The sequence below is a fragment of the Aythya fuligula genome, chromosome 28, assembly GCF_009819795.1.
Source record: "Aythya fuligula isolate bAytFul2 chromosome 28, bAytFul2.pri, whole genome shotgun sequence".
Taxonomy (NCBI): domain Eukaryota; kingdom Metazoa; phylum Chordata; class Aves; order Anseriformes; family Anatidae; genus Aythya; species Aythya fuligula.
In genome coordinates this window covers 75,034-98,380 of record NC_045586.1, presented here as the reverse complement: position 1 = coordinate 98,380, position 23,347 = coordinate 75,034, and the positions used below count along the sequence as shown (strand labels likewise).

The 23,347-nt window shown below is 46.6% G+C and overlaps 1 protein-coding gene across 1 annotated transcript; it reads left to right on the top strand.

Moving 5' to 3' along the window:
- On the top strand, nucleotides 1-13,227 carry LOC116499506 (EF-hand calcium-binding domain-containing protein 12-like). Its single transcript, XM_032204258.1, has 15 exons — nucleotides 1-550; nucleotides 1,133-1,292; nucleotides 2,054-2,310; nucleotides 3,087-3,160; nucleotides 3,800-3,870; nucleotides 4,700-4,817; nucleotides 6,016-6,124; nucleotides 6,531-6,689; nucleotides 7,583-7,840; nucleotides 8,027-8,221; nucleotides 8,950-9,103; nucleotides 9,901-10,127; nucleotides 10,692-10,905; nucleotides 11,627-11,789; nucleotides 13,065-13,227. Exons 1-15 carry the CDS (start codon nucleotides 434-436, stop codon nucleotides 13,225-13,227), a joined length of 2,439 nt encoding a protein of 812 aa, XP_032060149.1. The 5' UTR covers nucleotides 1-433.
- Nucleotides 13,228-23,347: the final 10,120 nt, after the last annotated feature.

Genomic DNA, 23,347 nt, shown 5'->3' with positions numbered 1-23,347 from the left:
AAGGGAAAGATGCGTGCACGGTTGGAAGAAGGCTGAGGTTCCTGCAGTTCCTGATGGGCTCCCAAGAAACTGCCAGAAATACACGTGTCAGGAGGAGATCTGCTGACTTGTCAGCATTTCAGCAAGGCCTCTCATGAAGGGGCTGAGCCCCTCCCTGCCTGTGGCTTCTTCCTGCTGCAGCTTCCTGTGCCTCATGGCTCTCAGAAAAGGCTTAGGGCTAAGAGAGGCCCTCCCATTTCAGATGCCTACAGGCTACATTCCCTTGTCCAAAACCCTTTTAAGAGCTCCTGCAGCTGCAGACCTTTCCTGGGACATGGCAGAGCTGTTAGACTGGTATCAGTCAAAAATTCATCCAGAGTCACAGATGGATTCATCCTGGGAGCTGTGTTAGATCACACCTGCATCTGCAAACGCCTTGTAAAGAAATGTGCTGATGGGCCATGGACTCGCTGACTTTGAGCTTGACATGTCCTTCCCTTGCTTTCCAGATGTCATCACAATTTGGGGTGGTGTGTCCAAGCAGGTTCGGCAATTGCTCATGATGACGAAGGTGGGACTGCACCCTACCCCTCCCCTCACCCCACGGCTTCAGGAAGTCCTGGCAGCCCTGTGCCAGCAAATGCCATTGCTCTTCCCAGAGCCGCACTGACACATACAGATGTGCCCCAAGTGTGCCAAAGACCAGCTTCTCTGTAAATTGAAATAATTGTAATAATTGAAACCAACCCAACAGAAAATCAAGTATTTATATTTATATCAAAGATACAAATCGGTAGGAAAATGTGTTCAGAACTTGCTGGGGCTTCTCTGTTCTTCGCTCTCAGAGTGGAGAGAGCAAACAGACAGCTGGGGATGCTTCCAGGGTTAACCCCAATTGCTGGAAGCGACCTAGCTGAAGGATGGGCTAGACCTCCTCCACCTGCTTTACTTCACCGCGCATTTTCTCGAGGGGCAAAGGAAGGAGAGAAAATGCCCCGAGTATGTGGGTCTTCTCATGAGCTTTCCCAGCTCCCCCAGCTTACCCCCTGCCGCGTTGGGAGTGGGCAGGGCACAGGGCACCCCGTTGCAAGATGTCACAAGTCCTCACTCTGTTTTCCAACTTAAACATGCTTCCCCTTCTTTTCTTTACCAGCCTCGGGCCGTCACTGTAACAGGACTGGGGACGTTCCATATTAAAAAATGGCTATCTTTTGAAAATGGCCAGGTGTTCACATTTCGGAGACCTGTGTTTTCACTGTCCAAGACTCTTGGACAGATTCGTAACCTGAAACACCGTTGTGTATGTGTTCCTGGTAAGAATACCAATTAAAGTCTTGTTTTCCCGTGTGTACATATATTAAGGGGTTATGTCGATTGCTGTTTAGAAGTGCTGATAGGCAACTCAGATGCCGTCAGAAGGCCCTGAGAGAGAGAAGAGATGGCTGGCGTAGAAACCCATCAATGGCCAGATTTGCTGTAATTTCTGTCAACTGCTGCCATTGCTTTGGCTACTGTGTGCCATGGATGAGACCTGCGCAGCACTAAGAGCTTGGTGCTTCATTTGGGGTGGGTCTTCTCTTTCCAATGACTCCCAGCTTCTCCTGGATAGGAACTTCTGTCGGGCAGCCCTGGGGTAAAGGGCATTGGTACCAAAAGCAGAGACATTTGTTCCTCAGTTTTGAAGGCCACAGGGACTGTCCAGAACTGTCTGGAAGAGTTCTTGTGCTTGCCTGTCTCAGTGCAAGGCAGGTCTCCCCAGACCAGGCGTGCACTGAGCCTGGGCTCTTTGCATGGGAACCAGCCGCATTCCTTTTGCCTCCTCCTCCTGTGTTCCGCAGATGGCTGAGGTCGTTGGGTCCTATCTCTGGGCTGAGGAGTCACAGCTGTGCACTTGGTACATTGATGGAGTGATTTCAATTTCTCTTGAGGGGGAGCATACATCAGCTGCTTTAAGGAGTCGTACAAGGCTTAGACTACAGCAGTTACAGCAGCATGTTTTAGCTGGAAGCTCCTGGCACTTTGTTTGAATCTGTTCAACTGCAGTGCAAGTTGCATTGTTCCTCATTTTTTCCAGATGATATGAAGATAGTGGTGCTGAGCTATGAGAATATGCGCCTGAACGTCCCGTACAGCAAGGAAATAGTGCAGAGCTGTTTGGAGGAGACCTTGCAATACTTCTACCGCATCCTCACAAATAGGGAGGACACGGACTTCACCTTAAAGGATTTTGGCACTCTTGCTATCCGAGGGCAAAGAGTGAAAATGACGTTTTCTGAAGGGTTTTTACACAGTCTCAACAAGTCCACATACGTGGTAGAGAAGCTGATCGCTGTAAGTTTATTGTTTCTGCAGTCCTACTTAGAGAGGGTTTGAAGCCCCATCAAAGGGTGGGGGCACTGAGCCCTGCTGGCAGCTGTGAGCTGCCAGGATGCTGGAGCTAGGCACAGTCCATCGCAGTGAGAGCTTTCTGTTTTCTTTCTTTTATTTTCTGTATGACTGCTGGCAATGCGTGCAGTTGTATCGTCGCTGGGCAAAGGATAGCACTAGAAGGGCCTCGCCATAAATAGGAAAGAAGCCAAAGCAACGGCTAGGCTGTTGATGTTCCCCCCGTTGCGGGCGTGAGGCTGAGGCACAAGGACACCAGGCCCTTTTGGATGCAGGCAGGCTGTTGGTGTAGTTCTCCTGTCCCAGCAGAAAAGGTCTGGTCTCCGTGTTCCTCCACACTGCCAACGCAATCCTCTGACTCCTGTGAAAAACTCTGGGGATAAAGCCAGCTCTGACCCATTTGCGCTGCACTCAGGAATAGCTAAAGCAAGCGACCCCACTGAAAGCAGCAGCCGGAAGCCGAGGCTCATGACGGGCCTTCCCTTGTGTATGCTCCATTGACTTGTTCACAGGCTGAGGCTGTTAACTACGGTCCGTGTGAAAAGGTTGGCAGTGTTCCTCACCCTAGCAGATCATGTGCTGTGCAGTGTGTTTTAACTGGCTGAGGCACTTGTCCAGAAGTTTGCTGAGAGGCAGTGAATTCCTGGAGCTACAGAAAGGCCTCTGTGAATGTTGAGCTCTTTTCCTTGGACTCATGTCAGATGTTTCTGTCCCTGCTGCAGAAAAAGTTGGTCAGACTGGACAAAGAAACTGCCCTCTTCCCAAGCCATTTTGGCCGTGCCCACCTGTTCCCTCAGTAAGTATATTTGTTCCTGCAGCCCTGCTCTGCGCGCACTCACATGTGCTCAGCTCATGATCGGTAGTGCTCTTTCAAACTACTGTTTTGCAGTTAATTTCATCCTTGCTTTTGCTTAGCTTGGGCTTACGCATCACCCTCAGTTACTGACCGTGTTCTGCATTTTACCATTACTCCAGTCAGAGGCAACTGGTTTGCTCTGCAGACGCATTGAAGCAACTCACCTAATGTTTCATCTGCTTCTTCTCTTTTATGTGGTTAAAACTGCCAAAATATCTAAAAGAAGTAAGATCCTAATGTTTCTGTTGTTTTGAATGCAACATGGACAGGATCTCTTAGCAGGTGGAACAAGGACCAGATCTATGCTTGTCCCCTGCCTGTGATGTTTCCATGTCTTTGGTGAAACTCGTGTCAATCAAAGGAACTCTGAAATGCCTTCTTGTGTCAGGACGACACAGGAGCACTGAGGCAAAATAAAAACCCAAACCTCTGTCTAGCGAGGGGCTGCTGAGCTGTTCCGAGGCCAGCACTGCTCAGTTTGAATGGTTTAGGGCATGTGTTGGACTCTCCACGGATACTTTGACATTAATCTGGCAAAGGAGCCCTTTTCACAGAACGGCGCCTTCTTCCTACTTCCAGGTTTGAGATTAAGGCGGTACCTCGGCTTGCTAGGGAGCGTCTTGCAGAGGAAGAGGTACTTAATGCACAAGGTAACGTTAATGACTGATTGCTGGTGGAGGTTTGTGCCTTTCCCTGTTGTCCTCGCTGGGGGGTGCTTGGGACTCAGGTTACAGTGAGATGCCTGGGATAGCAGAGGCACGCTGTATGCCTGTTTACCCTCCTGGTATGTCTCAAGGGACACATTTTGAACAAGATAGTGCTGAAGTATGTTTTTCCCCTGCATTACATGCCAAAGGGTGCCTCTCTTCCATTTTATGGGTTTGTTTGTGCAGGAGGGAGTCAATGTTCGGCAAGTCCACTAGCACTGTGAATAACAAACTCCGTCTTGAGTTGTGGGAGACTGAGGGGCTGGGCATACCGCTTTGAATCACCATGTTGTCATTTGATGAGAAAAATTGTGTCGAGAAGAATGCACAAAGGTTGCCAAGCTGTGCCAAAACTTTGGTTCTCCTCTAAAGCTGGGAACTCCTCATTCTTAATTCCTCATGAATATCACAGATATAACGTGCTTGAGTTGAATGCACCAGGATAGAAAGCCTGTGTAGAAAAAACATTTATGCCGCTCCAAGAAATTGTTGCCCCAAAAGAGATTGTTAGGCACCAAAATGTGTCTCCCCGCAAAACCCCCACTGTTCAGAGGGGATGGACTTGCTGCTGCAGCAGAAAGATCACAGCAAAAGGAGTAATGCAGCACTGTGGGTATTAAAGGTCAGATGGGATCTGGTGTCAGGAAGGGCTTGCAATCTTCTAGAAAACAGGTCTCAGAAGGAATCACAGGGATACCTCAGCTAGCTTATAACATTGCAGAGCAGATCTGTGCCTGATGTGCTGAGAAGTTTTCTCCTTTTGTGTTTACAGCGTCTCTTCTTCATACATTAAAACTTGCGCAAAGGCGACTTTCTCCAAGCACATTGTCCATAGCTGAAGCGAAGGAAGAAGCAGAGGAGGAAACAAAGGCAAAAGAGTCTCCTGGCAGGTGAGATGTAAAGGATTTGTTAGAGTGGCCTTATGCTCTTGTGCTTGTGTGGCATGCTTTATAGGCTCCTACCTCTCAGAAGGTCTCAGTCCAGTGGGCTGCTGCAAGTGCGATCAGCTCTGAAGTCAGAGCTGGTTGCTCAGATTGCTCTGAAGTCAGGTGCTGGTTGCACCTAACTTGATGTTGTCTGCACACTTATTGAGGGTGCACTCAGTCCCCTCATCCAGATCATCGATAAAGATATTGAAGAGAACCGGCCCTAGTACTGAATGACAGAATCATTGAGGTTGGAAGAGACCTCCAAGATCACCGAGTCCATCCTTTGACCTAACACTAACAAGTCTGCCACTAAACTATATCACTAAGCTCTACATCTAAACATCTTTTGAAGACCTCCAGGGATGGTGACTCAACCACTTCCCTGGGCAGCCCACCCCAGTGCCTAACAACCCTTTCAGTAGAGATGTTTGTCCTAATATCCAACAAAACCTCCCCTGGCGTAACTTTAGCCCATTCCCCCTCGTCCCATTGCTGGGCATGTGGGAGTACCCACTCTGTACCCCTCCCTTGCACTGCAGGGATGGAGGAAAACACCACCTGTACTCCCGCTCCATCTACTAACTGCCCCAGTCCCCTGAAAACCCTTTTGATAGCCTCCAGGCTTCTCTCAGCAATTTCATCACTGCCAGCCTGGACTATCAATAGAGGACAGTAATCAGAGGGGCGAGCCAGGTTGGGAAGGTTTCTGGCAATGTCCCTGACCTGGGCCCCAGGGAGGCAGCAGACTTCCCTATGGGTAGGATCTGGCCGACATATAGGGGCCCTCTGATCCCATGAGAAGGGAGTTGTCTACAACGATTACCCTTCTTTCTGTCTTGGTGGAGGCAGTCTTAAGGTGTGGAGTCAACTTCCTTGCCCTAGGCAACCTCCTGGGTGGACTTTCAGACACATCCTCACCCACCAGTCTCTCAAGCTCCAAGGCCTCAAACCTCTTGTGTAAGTGCGCCCGTGTGCACCTTCCAGTGTTGAGATCTTCTTGGTGATTAAATGCTGATCATTATCCCAGCAGCTGCGAGTCATGTGCATGGTTCTTTAGATTTCCACGACCCTGGTCTCTCCGTTTGGAGAGAGGGTGGAGAAAAGAAACCCTTCCTGCACTCAGATTCACCTCCTGACTCCTGCTGGTGTGTATTTTCAGACTGTTCCCTGTATGTCCAGACACAGAAGGAAGGCAGCACAAAGAAACTCCCCACAAGAGGCTTAAATTGCCATTGCTTACTTCTGAAGATCATAGACACACAGGACAGGTATGTAATATGGTCCGAGGTAATTTTTGTGTCTCTTTTGATTGTAGATGATCATGTGGGGGCATCTTAGGAAAAGGATGTACGTGCTAAATACTTAGTTGTTTACTGTGAAAACATCCCTTTACTGGGGGGTAGTAAAGTAGCCCGTTTTGAAAAATAGCTCGTTCGTGAGTTAGTTCATTGGTCATAACAGAATGGCTTTCTGGTTGCATCTGTAAGAACTTGGGAGCAAAAAATTGCTGACAAACCTTCAGGGAAAAATAGAGAAGATGAGGGAGAGAAGAACACTATTAAAAAAAAAGAAAAAAGAAAAAGGAAAAGACAAGGGAAAAGAAAACAACAACAACAACAAAACACACAAAAACAGATGAATAACTGCTGTTATTGCATTTCTGGGTTCCTCTAGGAAGCACGCTCTGTACTGGGGGTGCAGGTTGGAGGGAAACTGGAGGCATCTGCGGCCAGCAAGGAGAAAGAAGAGACCAGAGAAGCAAAAAGAGTCACATTTCCAAAACTGCTGGAACAGCAAGATGAGGGACAAAGGGATGAGATGTGGATGGGCCAGGTACGGGAAGCCCTGTAAAGCATCCCGCAGGGTAGCATTTTGCTGGCTGGGGGGAAGCTGAGTTGTGAAGGTCTCCAAGTCCCGGCAGTATTGCCACCTCTAGAGAGCAGGGCACGTGGCTGTTGCTTTTATTCCCACTGGCACATTGCCATGAGGAAGGAATTCCTGGTAGAAGCCAAGGGACACCAAGAGCAGTCTAGCAGAGTGAGGGCAGAAGCATACTCTTTGTCCCTTGACAGGAGGACACCTTTTCCCTGCCCTGGAACTTAAGTCCAGTGGCTTGAGGCAGCTCCCGATGCAGCATGCTGCAGGAGAGCTCCAGGAGCAGCTGTTACTTCTGGTCTCTTCAGTTAACATGAAGAGCACTAAGACCATTTTTCATGAGCGTAACAGCTGATGTTTTGTTCCAGCTGCTCTTTCAGGGCAGGGAGCCAACACCTTGATAAGAGGCAGGACACGCTGTTCTGTGACTGCCTGATGGCTATTTCTCAGTGCTGTTGTACACCTGGGATTGGTGGCAGGCCCAGACACCCTTGCCATCTATAGCTCAGAAAAGCCTCAGCGCAGGAAGTCCCCTCCAAAGCCATTATAGCGATGCGATCTCAACACTAGATTTTGTAAGAAGCTCATCTGCAGTTAAAGTACTAACATAAGCAGCGAGCATATGACTGATGGTTTGACTAATGTCAAGCCAGAAGTGGTTTTGGAGCAGGGTTTCAAACTACACCATGGGAGAAAACTGTATCCAATGCTTGTCTTTAAACGGAAAGCAAGTAGGTTTGCTCCACGCTCCACATGTCGCATTCGTTTTTGCTCCCTGTGTGGCAAGACCAGACTCTCCCTGTTTGAAACCAGCTCAGGACACCAGCTTCTGTCATTTGTCTGTTTTTCAGCAGCGACAGGAAGAAGAAGATAGCCTCAGCTCCCCAGAGATCACCTGTAATACAAAAGATGATCTACAAAAGCTGGAGGCTTGGATTCAGGAGAGGAAGCAACTCCGGTCTCAGCTGCAAAGCTTTGGAGATGTTGAGAAATGGCTGAGTCATAAACCTACCTTTACCAAACTGGAAGAAAGAGTCAGGAAACGAATAACGGCAGCTAAAGTAGACCAGAGGGCTAGAAGCAAGTCAGTCGAGACCGACAGGCCAGACGTAAGTATACCTTGTGTTGTGCCACTCTTGGGATTACTGTACTTCATCTCTTGTGGCCGTGCCACGGCCTCAGCATCTGCTTGTAAGTCGGCAGCGCGACGCTGCTTTATCCCAGCCACTTTGCATCTGCTGGCACAGTGATTCTGGATAACGGTGATTTGAGGGTATTTTCTAATTCCTTTTCAGTGTTCACCGCCACCAAGGAGCCAGACCCGGAAGAAGGGTAGCCTTCCCCTTATTTGTGCACCATACCCTGAAGCTCTTATTGCACTGCATAACCTCCTACACCAACAGAAGTTGACAATGGTAGACATCTTCAGAAAGGCTGGAATGGAACAGAGAAAGATCATGAGAGCAGACTTCATTAAAGTCATCAAGGAGGTATGTAGGGAAGAGAAAAGTAAGGAACTGCTGCAACTTTGCCTTGTTTTGCTGCATGCCAACCCGGAGAAGTGGAAAAACTCCAACTTCCCTTGTGTTACTCTCAGAGGATGGCTCCCACAGCCTGTGAAATGTTGAAGGGAAGAGGGAAGGGAAGGCTGCAGAGATGCGAGCTGTCACCCAGACTGAGTCCCAGGAGGGAGTGAAACTCATTGCCTCATAGTCTCTAAAGACAGTCAGCGCTCAGTAACATGGCCTGAACTGGCATCAAGTTTCTTCGTGTTGATACTTGGTCTTTCCTTGGCCAGTTTCATGTGTCTGCCCGCTGCACTGCCTTTTAGTACCTGTTGGCACAGCAGAGCTCATGCTGAGCCTCACTTTCCACAGGCTGCAACGGTACAGAACTGTCAAGAGCATGTCCAGGTCTGTTAGGGTTTAGCAGTTCAGGTGTTTTCTGATATTCTGTTCCAAGCCAAATTAGCTTCTTGACGCCCAGATGGCTGAGAAGTTTGGCACATTGAAAGCTGAGAGCTCAGCAGAGGACAGCAAAAGACCAGTAAATTTTTCAGTGCTTGGTAAACTCATGTAAAGCTTAAAGCTCAACAGGTTGCCTCTGTGCCTTTTCTGAAAAAGCATTTAAAACAACAGCAAAGCTCATCTCCCCCCTACTCTGGGCCAAGCCTTGTTTTTTTATTGATCACACTGTTGCTTCCTGTTTTGGCTGCCAGACAAAAGTTCCCATCAGTGACAAGGAACTGGAGGATGTGGTCATCTTCTTGACTTCTTCAAAGCGGAGGAATTATATAAGCAGTGAAGATCTGATTGAATGTCAAAAGCAGTGGCAGGAAATGAGGAAAGGACAGCCCAAAGAGACCAGCGAAGGTGAGAGGAGAACCCTGGGCTGGGAATCTATATCCTTGCAGATGCCCTAAAAGTACACAGGTGGCATTAGGGAATGCCAAAGTAGATCCAGAATATGGCTCCTTGCGACTATTGTCCTGCAACGCGGTTGCTGAAAAGAGACCTCTGGGGAGAAGCTAAAGAATCCAGGGGAAGTGCAATACTCAGCCCATCTGTGGAAGACAGCTTATCCGATCTTTTAGGTTTGACTCAGAATCTGAACCCTGAGGTTTAACCTCCTGTACTGGATTTTATTGGTTAGCGTTGATCATCCGGCTGATCAGAAGCAGACCCTTTCTCCAGCTGTTGAGGGCAGCTGGACAATGCAGATTCAAAGGTCCTACTCTTTAAAACCTAGCCCAAACCTGAAGGCTTGCCATGGTACCTGTGTCATTTTTATCTGAAGGTAATGGCAACATTCTTCTCACATCTTGGAGAGAAGAGGCATTTTGCTGCTGCGTTGTTGTACTAATTGTTTTGTAGACTAAACGTGTATTGCGAGCATGAAACAGAATGGGGCAAAGCGGAGATGGGAGTCGTCTGTAATATGTGTGTCTGGATTGAAAGCGAAAGGATGCTTCCATTCAAAGATCGTCATCTGTTGGGTGCTCCAGACTGCACAAAATGCCAAAGCTTTTTGCCTTATAAACATTGATCAGCCTTGTTTTTTTTTTTTTTTTTTTTTTTTTAATTATTTTTTTATTTATTTTTTTATTTCTGCTACTGTCTAACAGGGTTTCTCTGAGCTTTTCATTTGTTTGCTTTTTAAACTGCTGTAGATGCACAGCCTCGGGTCCGGAGAAACGCTTGCAAAGCTGCCACTTCTCCACCTTCTGCTGGGGACAAAGCTGTGGGGATGAAGCCTTGCTCTCCCACGGAGCCCAAAGAAAAGCTAATACTCTTGGAAGTGCCCCCAGTCAACACTGAGCCAGGCCGGCGACATTTACACTGGGATGAAATGGAAGAGATTGGAAAGCGCTCAAGAGAGAGCAGACGGCTGGAGAAGGTAGTGTGGCGGGAAAAAAGGCGCACCTCTACGTGCTCGCGAATGTGGGGTGGGCAGCAAAGGAGAAGGTTGGAGATTGTTCTGGATATTACCTTCTCAGTAGTCCCTTGACCACATCGTGCCTCACAGCTGAGATGCTACAAGCTGTCTCAAACAACTGGTTTGTCTTCTGAACACTCTGGTGATGTAAACACTCTTTTCTGGGTAACTGAAGTGGCAAGAAATGGAAGTTGAAGCAATGTTCAGGTGTGGGGATGGAGTCATCTGAGCTCTAGTGAACCTGACACAATCAGAAAAGAGATGGTGGCTGGGAGACTTCTTTCAGCTGGGGCACCTATGTCCAGTATGCTGCTCTTGTGCTTGGTGCTCTAGGGAGCGTCTGCCTGTGGGCCTGGCACTGGAAGGGAATGGCACTCCCAGATAAGCGCTTGGTCCCATTGCAGGGTGCTGAGTCCCATCTACACGCACTTCTGAGATGGATCCGTGCCTGTAGTTTCTCCAAAGGGAATGCAGCAACTCCAGGGCCTCACTGAAAGCTAACTGGGACCATTGCTTTACTTGCAGATCAAAGACAGCCCGATAGAATGGAAAGAAAAGTGTCGGCTGGTGAGATCTGGGGATGCACCCGTCGATGAACACTGCCTGCCATCAACTATAGAGGGTGACATGGGAGCACTGGTTGACCACTATCGCAGAAATGCCGTTGTGAACTATCTGAATTGCTCCAAGCAGTGCAAGGAGCGTAACATCTGTCTCACCGACAAAGCGCTGCAAAGAGGTAAAGCAAAGAGCAAGGAATGTACTAATGTGAACGTACTAAGCCTGACATGCTCCTGCCTCTTCCCAAGACCCAGAAGCACGATGCATGTTCAGGGTGGGGCACTGCTGATGGAGAATGTTTGCAGCCCTTGGAGGGCCACGGCAGATGCTGCTGATTAGGATCAGCAATACCATCAGCAGGGCCAGAGCAGGGCTGAGATAGCAAAGAGTGCTACGGAGCAGCCAGGGCCACGTCCCCCTGGACTGGTAGCCAGGGTCAGACACGAGTGCAGTTAATGAGGCAAGTTCATGGTGATGGGGCAGGTGCAAGGTCAGGCAAAGGTCATGGTCAGACCATGGTCAGGTTCAGCAGGTCCATGGCCAGGCACAGCTGTGTCAGAGCTGTGTCAGCTGGACACTGCTACACCTGCAACGTGAGCGAAGGGCTGAGCTGAAATGGGGCTCCTGAGCCCAGGGCAGGGCATGTGGGAAGAGGCCCCATGTGAAGTTGGCCAGGGCCATCATGTCCTCTCAGCACTTGCTGGGCCATCACGTCTTCCTCCTTTCCAGAGCGGGGCCATCTTTTCTGTCCCCTCCCGGTCAGTATCACTGACCAAACCCAGAGGTGACCTGGATCGGCAGGGGGACAGGCTTGGGGCAACAGGAGAACAGAGTTTTCTTGGCTATTCAGCATTGGCTGTCCATACACCATTGCTTTTCTCTGTGCGCTTTGTCAACAGGCCTGCTGCACCCAGGAGACAAGATCATCAAAGAAGGAGAAGACGTGAGGAAGATCAGGCAGCCTGGAGGATACTACAGCACAGGACATGCTGACGCCACATCTCCTCTGAGCATGTCCAGGTCAAAAAGTGCATCAGGAAAACAGGCCAAGGAAGAAAACAGGTTGGTTCAAAGAGGGCTTATGATCAGTCCCTTCCTGCTGCCCTGCTGTGCATCAGCTCCCACTGCATCAGAGGCGGTACTGAGGTATCAAAGTGGAACGTTAGGGTGCTGCAAGGTAGCAGCAAGCGATAGCAGAGGAAGAGAGATCTCTTCTCAGCTACACGGCCACTGCTGTGTTTTTGCTGACTTGCGGGGTTGCAGTGGTGCTGGCGAACAGCTTCTCTGTACTCCAAACTGCAGAGATGACAGAACTTCTCACCTAAGACGGTCCTCGTCAGGCCAACCCAACGCTTCTTGGAAATCCTCTCAGAGAATGTTTTTTCTTGCGTAAGAAAGGCAATCCCAAAGACTCCAGCTTTGGATGACTGGAGAAGCTCTCCAGTCGGGGGCAGAAGCAGCCTGCTACAGCAGCGTGCAGCCAGCAGCCAGCTGCTCCTAGTAGGGCGGTGCTTCGTTCCCTCCCATTGCACCTCAGTTCCTCTGTTGCTCTAGAACACTGACCCTTCAGAGCGTTACTAACCGTTGCAGGAGAAAAGTCAGATGCAGGTGGCAGATCTGTTTTACTGAGCAACGTTCTTTGCATCTCAACATTTATCTGTAGGATCCGGAGATGCAAGTTTTCTAGACATAGACACAATGTCAGCCCTGAGAACAGAGGCAGTTTGCCCTAATTTTTCTTGCATCTCAGGTGACCCACAAAAGCTTTTCTTCCAAAACGAGTCCAAGTTCTTTTGCTGTCCTTGTCCCTGCTGTCTTCGGACTCGTACTGTCCAAGGAGTTCATGAGTGTCCAAAGGTCTTTCCTGACCCATGAAACTGGGATGTCCACTACCAGCTTGGTCATAGCACTTGCAGCACCTTCTTTAGTCAAAGTGATTCCCAAATCCGACTGAATAGAAAGACTCAGCCTCACAGCTGAGCTCATGGAAGAAAGGCAGTCCTAAAGAATCCAGCTTTGGAAGACTGGAGAAGCTTTTGAGGAGAAGAAACACTTTGCAAAATAGAGCACAGTCTTCCTAGTTCATCTCAGAGAGTTTATGTACTACAGTGATAGGCAACACATCAGTTCTCAAGACAGCTTCACAAGCTGGCATTTCCAATGTCAGTCATGTAGAAGAAGGACAGGCAGGGGTTTCCAGAAGTCCTAGCAGCTGGTTCTTGTCAGGCTCGCATTTGCCATTACTAGTAATATCAGTGAAGTTGCCTAGAATTTTATTTCCATAAAACGTGCTACTCTCTCTGACTGGTTTTTTTTTTTTTCTTTATTTTTCTTTAGGCGTCTTGAGAAGAATAAGAATCAAAAGTCAAGCGACAATAACTTCTGGCCAGGCCATCTCCTGGACAAGATGCGCCTGTACTTTCCAGATAAGGAGCCTGACAGGGCACACGCCTTGTTTAGCTATGTTCACCCAACCAGGCCTGCCTACCGTGGCATCTAAAACCCTGGCTACAGGTAGTTCATCAGAGCCAGGATACTTGGCCTCTAGAGACACTCCATTTGAGAAAACTCATTTCACCTGAAGTTCTTCTCCTAGCGGCATGAGATGTGTGCACAGCTTTGTGACTCATCAGGTCAGCTCATGGGATCTGGGCCAACTTCATGGAGAATATCATCAGCTCTCCTGAGTTGCAAGGGGTTTGATCATCAAGTCTAACAGCTGGCTTCCCACAGGACTACCTAAAAATTAAACCATATATCTGACAGTGTTGTCCAAAAGCTTCTTGAACTCTGGCTTGGTTGCTGACATGACTGGATCTTGTGGTTAACGCAGGAGGTATCTCAACACCATACGGCCATTCGTTTACTCCCCCATACGCACCCGTGTTGTTTAGCATACTTGAGTTGCATCCCTGTGCCCAGTGGTGTGCTCTTGTGACCCCTGGAGAGCTCACAACACTCCCAGTGCACTCTAGCATCTGCTGGATTTTCCAGGTAGACCTCTAGAATGCTCTTAGAGGTTACTAGGTGTGTAGTGGTTGTACTTGGGTGGGTGACCAAGCTCCACCACAACTGGTCTCTCACTCCCCCTCCTCAAAGAGAAAGAGGGAGAAATATGATAAAAATGGCTGAGATAAGGACAGGGAGATCGATTAATAATTACTGTGATAGGCAAAACAGACTCAGCATAGGGAGGTAGTAAGATATATTGCCTAATACTAACAAGCTAGAGAAGTGAGAAAGGAAAAGAAACCAAAAATGCCTTCTCCCCTTCTGCCCTCTTCCACTTCCTCCCCCTGAGCAGCACAGGGGATCGGGGGTTTGGGGGTTATGGTCAGTCTATAGCACTTGGTCTCTGCTGCTCCTTCATGGTCACTCTCATCCCCTGCACTGTGAGGTCCCTCCCACGGGATGCAGTCCTTCCTGAACTGATCTTACGTGGGCTTCCCACAGGCAGCAGCTCTTCAAGAACTGGTTCAGATATGGGTCTGTACCACAGGATCCATCCCTCAGGAGCAAACTTCTCCAACCTGGGACCCCCCTGGGCAGCAGCTCCTGACAGGTCACCTGCTCCTCTCCATGGGCTACAGGTCTGGCCTGGGATCTGCTCTGGCAGGGGTCTTCCACAGGCTACAGCCTCTGTTGGTGCAGGTCCACCTGCTCCACTGTGGTCTTCTCCACGGGCTGCAGCATGGAACCCTGCTCCACCATGGTACTCCATGGACTGCAGGTGGACAGCCTGTTTCACCATGGTCCTGACCACAGGTAGCAGGGGACTTCTGCTCTGGCACCTGGAGCACCTCTACCCCTCCTTCTTCACTGACCTTGGTGCCTGCAATGCTGTTCCTCACTCCTCTCACTCTCCCAGCTGCTGTGTGGCGCAGCATTTTTTTCCCTGTCATAAATATGCTTTCACAGAGGGGCAAAACAACATCAATTACTGGCTCAGCTCTGGTCAGCAGTGGGGCCCTTACCAAACATGGGGCAGCTTCTAGATCCTACTCACAGAAGCCACCCCTATTGCCCCCTGCTACCAAAACCTTGCCACATAAACCCACTACATGTACAGTAAAATACCAGACCCTGGAAAGGATAAACATCACGTCAGGGAACACATACAGTAAGTAATGTGCTATATAACTCAGTTTGGAGAACAGGCACAGCAGACCTGAGATCAAAGCAATCAACGTTGTGACTATCAACTATTAAGCAGATCTAATATACCAATTTTGTTTTAACACACACTGGTTAGGTCTGTCGTTATCTCAACCCTTCGTGCCCCATGTTGGGCATTAAAAAAGACTGTTGTGGCTTAACCCAGCTGGCAGCTAAGCACCACATAGCCCTTCGCTCACCCTCCCCCCTCCCTCTCTGGGATGGGGGAGAGAATTAGAAAGAAATGAAAGCCTGTGGGTTGAGATAAGACAGTTTATTAGGACAGAAACAAAAGGAAAATTAATAATAATAATAATAATACTGTTATAAATGAAGTCTCAACTCAATCTGAATTTAGTAATATTTATAAAAGGCAAGTAAACAGTACTGAGTGCACAGGGAGTCTATGCTCTACCAACACGCACACACAAACATCAAACCTTCTAAATATATAGAACATTGCTTTTACATACTAAACCCGAGTACGCCTATACATATGTACAATCAGAAAAGGTAACAAACAATCCTTTAAGTCTATTAATATCAATGTCCATGACTGGGGGAGCATAGTTGGCCTGGTTGAAGTGCTCCCATATCTTCCATGACTAATAACAGTCTCCATTTTCCATTCCTTTTCTTGATTACAAACACCGGAGAATTCCAAGGCTAGTGGTGGGAACAACATGTTCAGTTGTCAAGCAACTAGGCTTTTGGGCCTCATGCATCCCACTCTTCCTGGATCGAAGGGAAACATATCCGTCTCCTTTTCAAGGCCAATATGGCCTGGGTCAAAAAGCACGTCCAGATCAGCAGAGGGTGCAACAGCAAAGGCCTGAGATGGCAGTAGCGGTGGGAGGGCCAATGGTGTAGCAGAAGGATCAGTAAACGAGCCCACAGTTCCCTCACTGTCCGGTAAACCACACGTTTCTGACTGTGGTCCCACGGGGCTCTTTAAGGCCTCAGAGACCTGAGGGAACATGCTCATACTGAAGAGAAGGAGAGTCAAAAAGCAGGTCCTTCTAGCAAGAGGAGGTGCTCTCAGAGTGTGGAAGTTGTTGAGCAAAAGTGTCACAAGGAGGAGTACTGGGAGGGAAGCAGGTACAGATCTTTCCCTCGTGAAAGAAACAGCCCTGAGAATGGCAGAAGAGCAGTCAAATATTCAAAGTACAGATCTGGCAGCAGAGGAAGATCAGAACAAGGTAGCAATAGATATTACCGATCCAAAGGGGAAAGAAGTTAGAGCAGAGAAAGATACTATCGAGATGAAGCACGGAGATGGGAAAGATGTAGCTATTACAATGATTACTATTCACCTCAGGCGACAGGAGACAGTAGAGAGAGAAAGTTCTCTCACGGCAATGCAGCCTTTGACAAATCGACTCCAACTTACTACAGCAGGTCACATAAGCGTTATCATTACAAAAGCGGATGGCCTCACGGTTCCCTCTTGAGAGAGGAAGATGTACGTCGCTTTAGCACACCCAGAGCAGACTTGCATCGTTGCTCAGTACCTCAGCAACATTCCGGAAAACATTCTCGTGAAGGACATGCCTTTCCACCTGTGTCAGCTCATTTGGAGAACTGTCACCAGAAAAATGAAACAGAAGGAAACAGAAAAAGACAATATACTCGTGTAAAAGGTAGTGAAAGTGAAATAGAAAGGAAAGGCCGAAAGATAGAAAAGGAGCTTTTAGGTGTTGAAAAAATGCAAAAATATCACAAGTTCTAGAAGAAAAAGAAGTCTAAGGAAGTCTTCTCATGTCTTCCTTTTTTTTTTCTCTCCCTCTTTTTTTTTTTTTCATAGTTTCTAAGTTATTTAGATAGCATCAGCTGGCTGGGGATCATGTTATTAGGTTGATCAGTGAAGAAAGGAAAGCTATTGCTGAATTGTGTCAGAGCACTAGCTTTGGACCATGTAGTTCGAATCACATGTGCACACCATTCTGGATTAGGTTAAAACATCTTTTTTACTTGCATGCATTCCAGAACTGAAAGTTCTACAACCCCCAAAGCTGAAAGAGGTTAATATTTTCAGACAATAATTGTATACTAACGACTATGACATTCTTTTTCCTAATATTAATAAAATTCCTGCTTGACAAGAAGCATATGCTTTCCTCTGAGAAGGCTAATTCATCATGAAACAGTTCTCTGCAACTTCTAGTATTAAACATTGTTTATGGGAAGACTTATTTTTAGTGAATCAAGAAATATATTCATGTAATTCTAGACTGTGTTATTTGGAAGTGTTTTTCTCTGGCTAGTCCACGAAGTACTCTGGGATAATTTTTCTATCTTCATGGTCTCTCTTTAGGAGGTAAAATATTCTGAGTATTTGGACCTTCGAGCCTACGTGTCACAGTCAATTGGAGAACCACTCCTGTACACCTTATATGTGGTGCTGGTGCATCATGGTATCAACTGTCGCTCAGGACACTATGTATGCTACATAAAGGTAGAAGTCAATGGCATTTCTAACAGGGTAAAGGTTGTGCTGGCAAACCAATTAAAGCGTTACTAGTAGCTACTGTTTCTAGGGAAAAAGATTTCCTGAAATAATCCCAAACTTGAATCTGGCAGCCCCGCGTGACAGGACCTGTGGCCCCGGGGAGCTGCCCACCGCCTCGTCGGCCAGCCTGGCAGCAATCCTGCCAGCACAGAATAGCTCAGTGGCTTTCAGTGCGTTTCAGGGTAAAGTGACGATTAATTTCTATTTCCTGGCCCGGGTGCTGCTTTCTTCTTTAAGGAAGCTTCAAGGTTAAAGTTTAAACTCAGTTATGTCAGGGTTCAACTCCGTTTCGTGAAGGGGCTCTTGTACGAAAGCTTAAGCTGGGATTGACTCTCTGCTAAGCGGAGGCCAAACGTGGACCCACTGAGAAGGAGGTCCTAAGTGATAACGTTTTCTAAAGAGACTGCTAAACACATCTGAACAGTGCTGTTGCAGAACTCTGAATGGGGGGATAGCAACTGTCTTAACTGATCTGGAATCTTGAGTTTACTTTTCAATGGACAAGAGGTGTGTCTCTCAAGGCAAACAAAGAGAGGAGTAACACCCGATACTCATGTCAACATAAATTTATGCTCAGAGCGTAGGTGTAGGAACAGCATCGGTATGTATATGGAACATCGGGAGAGGAAGCTCTATCGGTATTTACAGTTTTTCTACTACCTTGTCAGAGAGACGTCATCTCAAATTAGAAATGGATGTATTTTGAAAAAGTGGTGGTGGATCGGATTTCTTCTTTCTAGTGTTAATATTTGCTCTTGAATCGTACTTAATACCTGGTAACACCTCAATCAGTTGTCAAAAATAAACTTAAAAATGTGTAAGGCTTATCTCATTGGTCAGTATAAAGATCAAGGTCTTTTCTCTTTTTTCTTTTTTCTCCTCTCCTCTCCTCTCCTCTCCTCTCCTCTCCTCTCCTCTCCTCTCCTCTCCTCTCCTCTCCTCTCTTTTCTTTTCTTTTCTTTTCTTTTCTTTTCTTTTCTTTTCTTTTCTCTTTTCTTTTCTCTTCTTTTCTTTTCTCTTCTCTTCTCTTCTCTTTCGTCTTTCCTTCTTTCCTTTCCTTCCTTTCCCTTTCCTTTTCCTTTCCTTCCTTTCCTGTCCTTTCTTTCCTTTTTCCTTTCCTTTTCCTTTCCTTTTCCTTCCCCCAGTATTGTTTTTCTGTTCTCCTTCTCACTGCAGTCCTTGATTTTGTTTCTTGTCCCTTAAGTTATGTTTCCAATGTGTTGCGGAAACATTTTCCCTTTCAATCCTAAAAAAAGGAGCTGTCACTGGTGAAGATCGGAGCTTATCCCTGAGCCCAGGAGCTGTCACCTTAGTCTTCCAATCGGACAAGGACGACTTCATTTCTCATGTAAATGCATTTGTCAGGTTTGCGTATTGTTTTTTCAGGAATGGAAAGTGTGTATAGAATGGATTTAAATCAATTTTAAATGTAAAACGTCAAGGCAAAAAAGTTCTAATTACAACCTCTGCACACAATTTCCAGCTGTGGGACTAGGAGTTTTCTTATTACTGTGTTTTGTTTAACGTGTCCTGAAGTTTAATGGACAGCAATCAAGGCGTGCTAGAAATCTGAAAGCACTTTATGCTTTGTTCTCTCCGTCATTTTGGTATAACAAACTAGCTTATGTTTTAAACCCTCCATGAGGTTAGTGGTTTCCCTAAAGGTAACAAGTCCCTGTGTGCTACAGTAAGACAGTAACAAAACATGAAGTATAGAAGTTCATCCTGTCATTATTCAGCTTCTGCCTATGAACACACAACTACGCTTATTTAAAGCAGTATCACCTTGAAACCTAATCAGCATTTTAAAAAGGACTTCGCAGCAGTTATTGGCTTTTGTCCTGGAAGGCTGAGGTTTGTTTTGTTTTGTTTTACATTCAGCATTTCCGTTTCTAGCTTACATTCCCCTGTTGTTTTGCATGAGGAAAACGTGCAACTTTACAAAGTAGAACGGAAAGAGCTGCTTTTTAGTCTAACTTTTCAGTTTTTCGTAGGAGTTTTAAATGTGCTAGGTGCAAAACACCAGAAGTACTGCTGCCAAAGTTATATTCAAACTCGTATTTCTTGGAGAAACAGAAGCCCAGGGAGAAATAAATTTGCAAACATGCTCTTCATGCTCTCCTTTCCCAAGATTTCTCTGAGATATAGCCCATCCTCTGTGGGTTTTGAGGTATGTGGTTCCCAGGAGTGAAAAGGAGGGCCAAACGTCTCTCCTCTTGGATCTCAACATGCCAGGGCTTTAGTGTACTGCCACTTATGGCCCCGCTTTTTCACCTGGAAAAAGCGACATGATATAGACTGAGGAGCCCTGCTATTGTTGCACTTGTTTTTTGTTTTGTTTTGTTTTGTTTTTCCCTACTAGTATAGGCTTAAGAATATAGAGAAATGTGCTGATGAAACAATTTTTAGTAAAAAAAGACAGCTTGGTACATCTCCTTACAATAAATAAATAAATAAATACAAACTTGAACTCGAAAATCACGGTGTCAAGTCAGATAAGTGAAGAAACATTACCTCTTTAAAGAGCAGAAAAAGTCAAAAGAAATTGGAAAAGTAACAGGCTGGCAACTGAAAGCCATGTATTGTCTGTGAAGCATCGGATAGGTTGTGAACCTGGATTACCCAGACAATGGGGAAACAGGAGGCTCCCGGTCGTCGGGAAATAAAGGATATAAACTGTACGATGTGACTAGCAGGTGCGCTCCTGCTTGTGGGACGCCCGCCATTGCAACCGCGAATAAAAATGCTACTTCACTGACTGAGATCCTCGCCTGAGCCTATGTTACTGCCTACAGAGTGTTTCTCGCAGTCTGACACTGGAGTTCTAAAAACCTGTCACCGATTTTACAGAAAAAGCGATTTTACGGGGGGGAGGAGAGGCGGAAGCCCTGCCCGCCTCGATCCCCAGCTCCGCTGCACGACGCGTCTCCCCCCAGCCGATCGCCTCAGCGAGTGGCCGCAAAATGGCGGCGACGCCCGACGTAAACGGCCCGCCGCTGCCGCTGCCGCCTCCCCCCACAGCTCGGCAGCCTCCCTCGCGAGGGCTGCCGGCGCCTGCCGGCTCCTTCGGCTGCCTCGGGTGGCCTCGGTGCCGGGAAACAAGCCCTGCCCGCCTCGATCCCCCGCTCCGCTGCACAACGTGTCCGCCCCAGAGCCGACCGTCTCAGCGAGTCACTCCGGTCATGCTTAGCTGTTACACATAAATGCCAAGGTACAAAGCACATATCTGAAAACTACGTACCTGTTAATGACTTCATGACTCGTCTATTTCAAAGCTGGAAAGTTGTGGAAAGCCAGTCCTCTAGACCAAATGAAGATCTTGGTGATAGAAAACTGGGAAGACGACACCATGCACATGAAAAAACAAAACCAAAACAAAACAACAACAACAACAAAAAACAACAACAAACAAAAAAAGCATTAAAAAGAAAGATACATGACACTAAAAAACCTGACAAAGAGCATTACCGAAGAAAGAGAGAACATTGTGATGCAGAAGAGAAGAAGACTCAAACAGGAGCAAAAAGATGGTCCTTCCAGCAAGAGGAGGTGCTCTCAGAGAAGTTGTCGAGCAAAAGCTCACAAGCAGGAGTACTGGGAGGGAAGCAGGTACAGATCTTTCCCTGGTGAAAGAAACAGCCCTGAGAATGGCAGAAGAGCAGTCAAACATTCAAAGTACAGATCTGGCAGTGGAGGAGGATCAGAACAAGGTAGCAATAGATACTACCGATCCAAAGGGGAAAGAAGTTGGAGCAGAGAAAGATACTATCGAGACACATCGATCGTGTGCACATAGCACCACCAAAACAGCTGACATGCTGCAAATCATCACCTGGGTAAAATAAATAAAGTTTCATATAGGCAACAAGTGCCACATCTTTTTTTCTCTTTTTAACTTGCATATTTTTTTCAGACTTCACGATTTGTGTTTCTGTGCACTCCACTTTGACAATGCCAATCTCAAGCGTAAGAAAAAGAAGAAAAAGGAGAAGAAAAAGAAGAAAAAGGAGAAACACCAGGAAAGTGAAAAGGCTCCTTGGAACACTAAGATCCTAGTTTCCAGAAGATAACGCAGGAGAAGAAGGAAGAATCCCATCCTCCAGATGGCTCTTCATGTGACCAATGCAGAAGCTGAGGGCAGTAAACAATCTTACAAGGAAAGGAAGCTTCCAGTGCAGGCGAAAGCAAGAAATACAGCTCCATCGCATCCAAAGACTATATTAAAGGTAAGCGGCCGCAGCGTGTTTGAGGAATTCCTTTTATATTACTGTAGAGATGATTTCAAACAGTCTTGAAGTGCTTGATGACTTAACAGTCTGCAGATTTATTATCAAATCAAAAAACCCCCCGACTTGGTAGACGATTTTTTTCCCAGTTTTGAATGACCAATAGGAAAGAAGGCATGAAAAAAAGAGGTTAAAGGCAAACAGGTTTTCATTGGTTTGATGATGAAGTGTGCAAACAAGAGGAAGAGTTGCAAGCTCCCTTCTTAAATTCAGTCCAGCCAAGTAGGAAAAGTAAATGTGGACAGCTGTATCTTGGCAAAGAAGATAGTAGGCAGCAAGGAGGTTAGCAGTCAAGATGGAAGGTGATGCCATGAGGCTTACAGGCTAGTAATGTTCTAATGAATCGCAGCCTTCCTAAAAAAAAACCTGCCTGAATAATTCATGTGAATAACATACTACCTGCAGCTATTTCAGCTTCTTGCTGTACAGCTGAATGCCTTTTACGTAATGTTTGGAGAAGTAAAATCTTGGAAGAGGTTTTCATATCTTTTGCCCAGTTTGGATGATGAAGTAAATTGCCAGAGTCAGTAGATTCTGGCACTGACAAGCTTCTTCAAGCTTAAGAGCGAGTGCAATTGTTTCCAAGCATTTTTCTTTTCTGAGACAGGGAGCACCAGAAGTTGTCATCTTAAAATACGACATGGAGGGGAGGCTGGTTGTTCACACATTCTTGCCAACATTCATGCAATCTGTCCCATTATCAAGAACAAAATTAGGGACTGAACGGAGGTCTTTCAAATTCCAGTGTTGCAAAAATGGACTTTTTACGATACTAATGTCAAAAGAATCCTGATTGTACTAGACTGGAAGTATCTCTTCTAGCTGAAAAATCAGGAAGAGCACAGAAGAAAATGCCTCTGCTCTACTGCTCTTCGGGCTTCAGTGAATTCTCTGGCCAGCAGATGGCGAACTCGTTCTCTCTAAACCAGTCCAAAGTAGAGGAAGAAAGTCAACGTCTTGCATGCATTACACAAGTGCGGGGCATGGGGATCCCTGGGCTATATACGTGAAAGAGATGTTCGTTGATAAATACAGCAGTACCCGCCCCACTTGGATACACTGCTTGCAAGGTAAGCAGGATAGGAGGGCTGTGCAAAGCAATTCTGTTAAATTGAGGAATTCAAGTATTTCGTCAAGCCTGAAGATACTAATTAGTTTCCTTTTGGGGAAGGTCAGTCTTTCAAAGCAAAGAAAAAATGTCTCTTAAGCAGGATTTTCTGAATGGTGGAATCTAATCTGAAAAAAGACCACTTCCACACGTTAATTATTTGCTGGTTTATTATTTTTAATTTTCTACTGTATTGAACCTCTTAAAGAAGCTAGGGACAGACTAGGAGCAACGGAGGACTTGTTAGAGTGCCTTTTAAACCGGAATCATGTTCCTTTGAATAAATGAACAAGGATAGCTAGTGACAATTTGTGATTTAAGGAAATTGCAGATACGTGAGAGAAAGAGCAGCATTAAAGCAGTTAAATTCCTGCATTCCTAAGTGCTCTCTCTAGCAAGTTAGTGAACGCTTCTGTTCTGTGGCTAGGATTTGGTCAGCTTTGATCACTAGTAAACCAAGGATGCCGTCCAGTCAAACCTTCATATGACTGTAACTTACCTAAGGTCAACCGTTTGCTATCAAAGCAGGTAGCTTGGTCCTACTATTCTGTACAGCTCACCA

Coding starts and splice junctions, on each gene's coding strand:
- LOC116499506 (XM_032204258.1), top strand. CDS start 434: ATGGGCCATGGACTCGCTGACTTTGAGCTTGACATGTCCTTCCCTTGC. Junction 3,871..4,699: donor AGAGGTACTTAATGCACAAG/GTAACGTTAATG, acceptor TTGTGTTTACAG/CGTCTCTTCTTCATACATTA. Junction 10,128..10,691: donor AGAGCAGACGGCTGGAGAAG/GTAGTGTGGCGG, acceptor CTTTACTTGCAG/ATCAAAGACAGCCCGATAGA.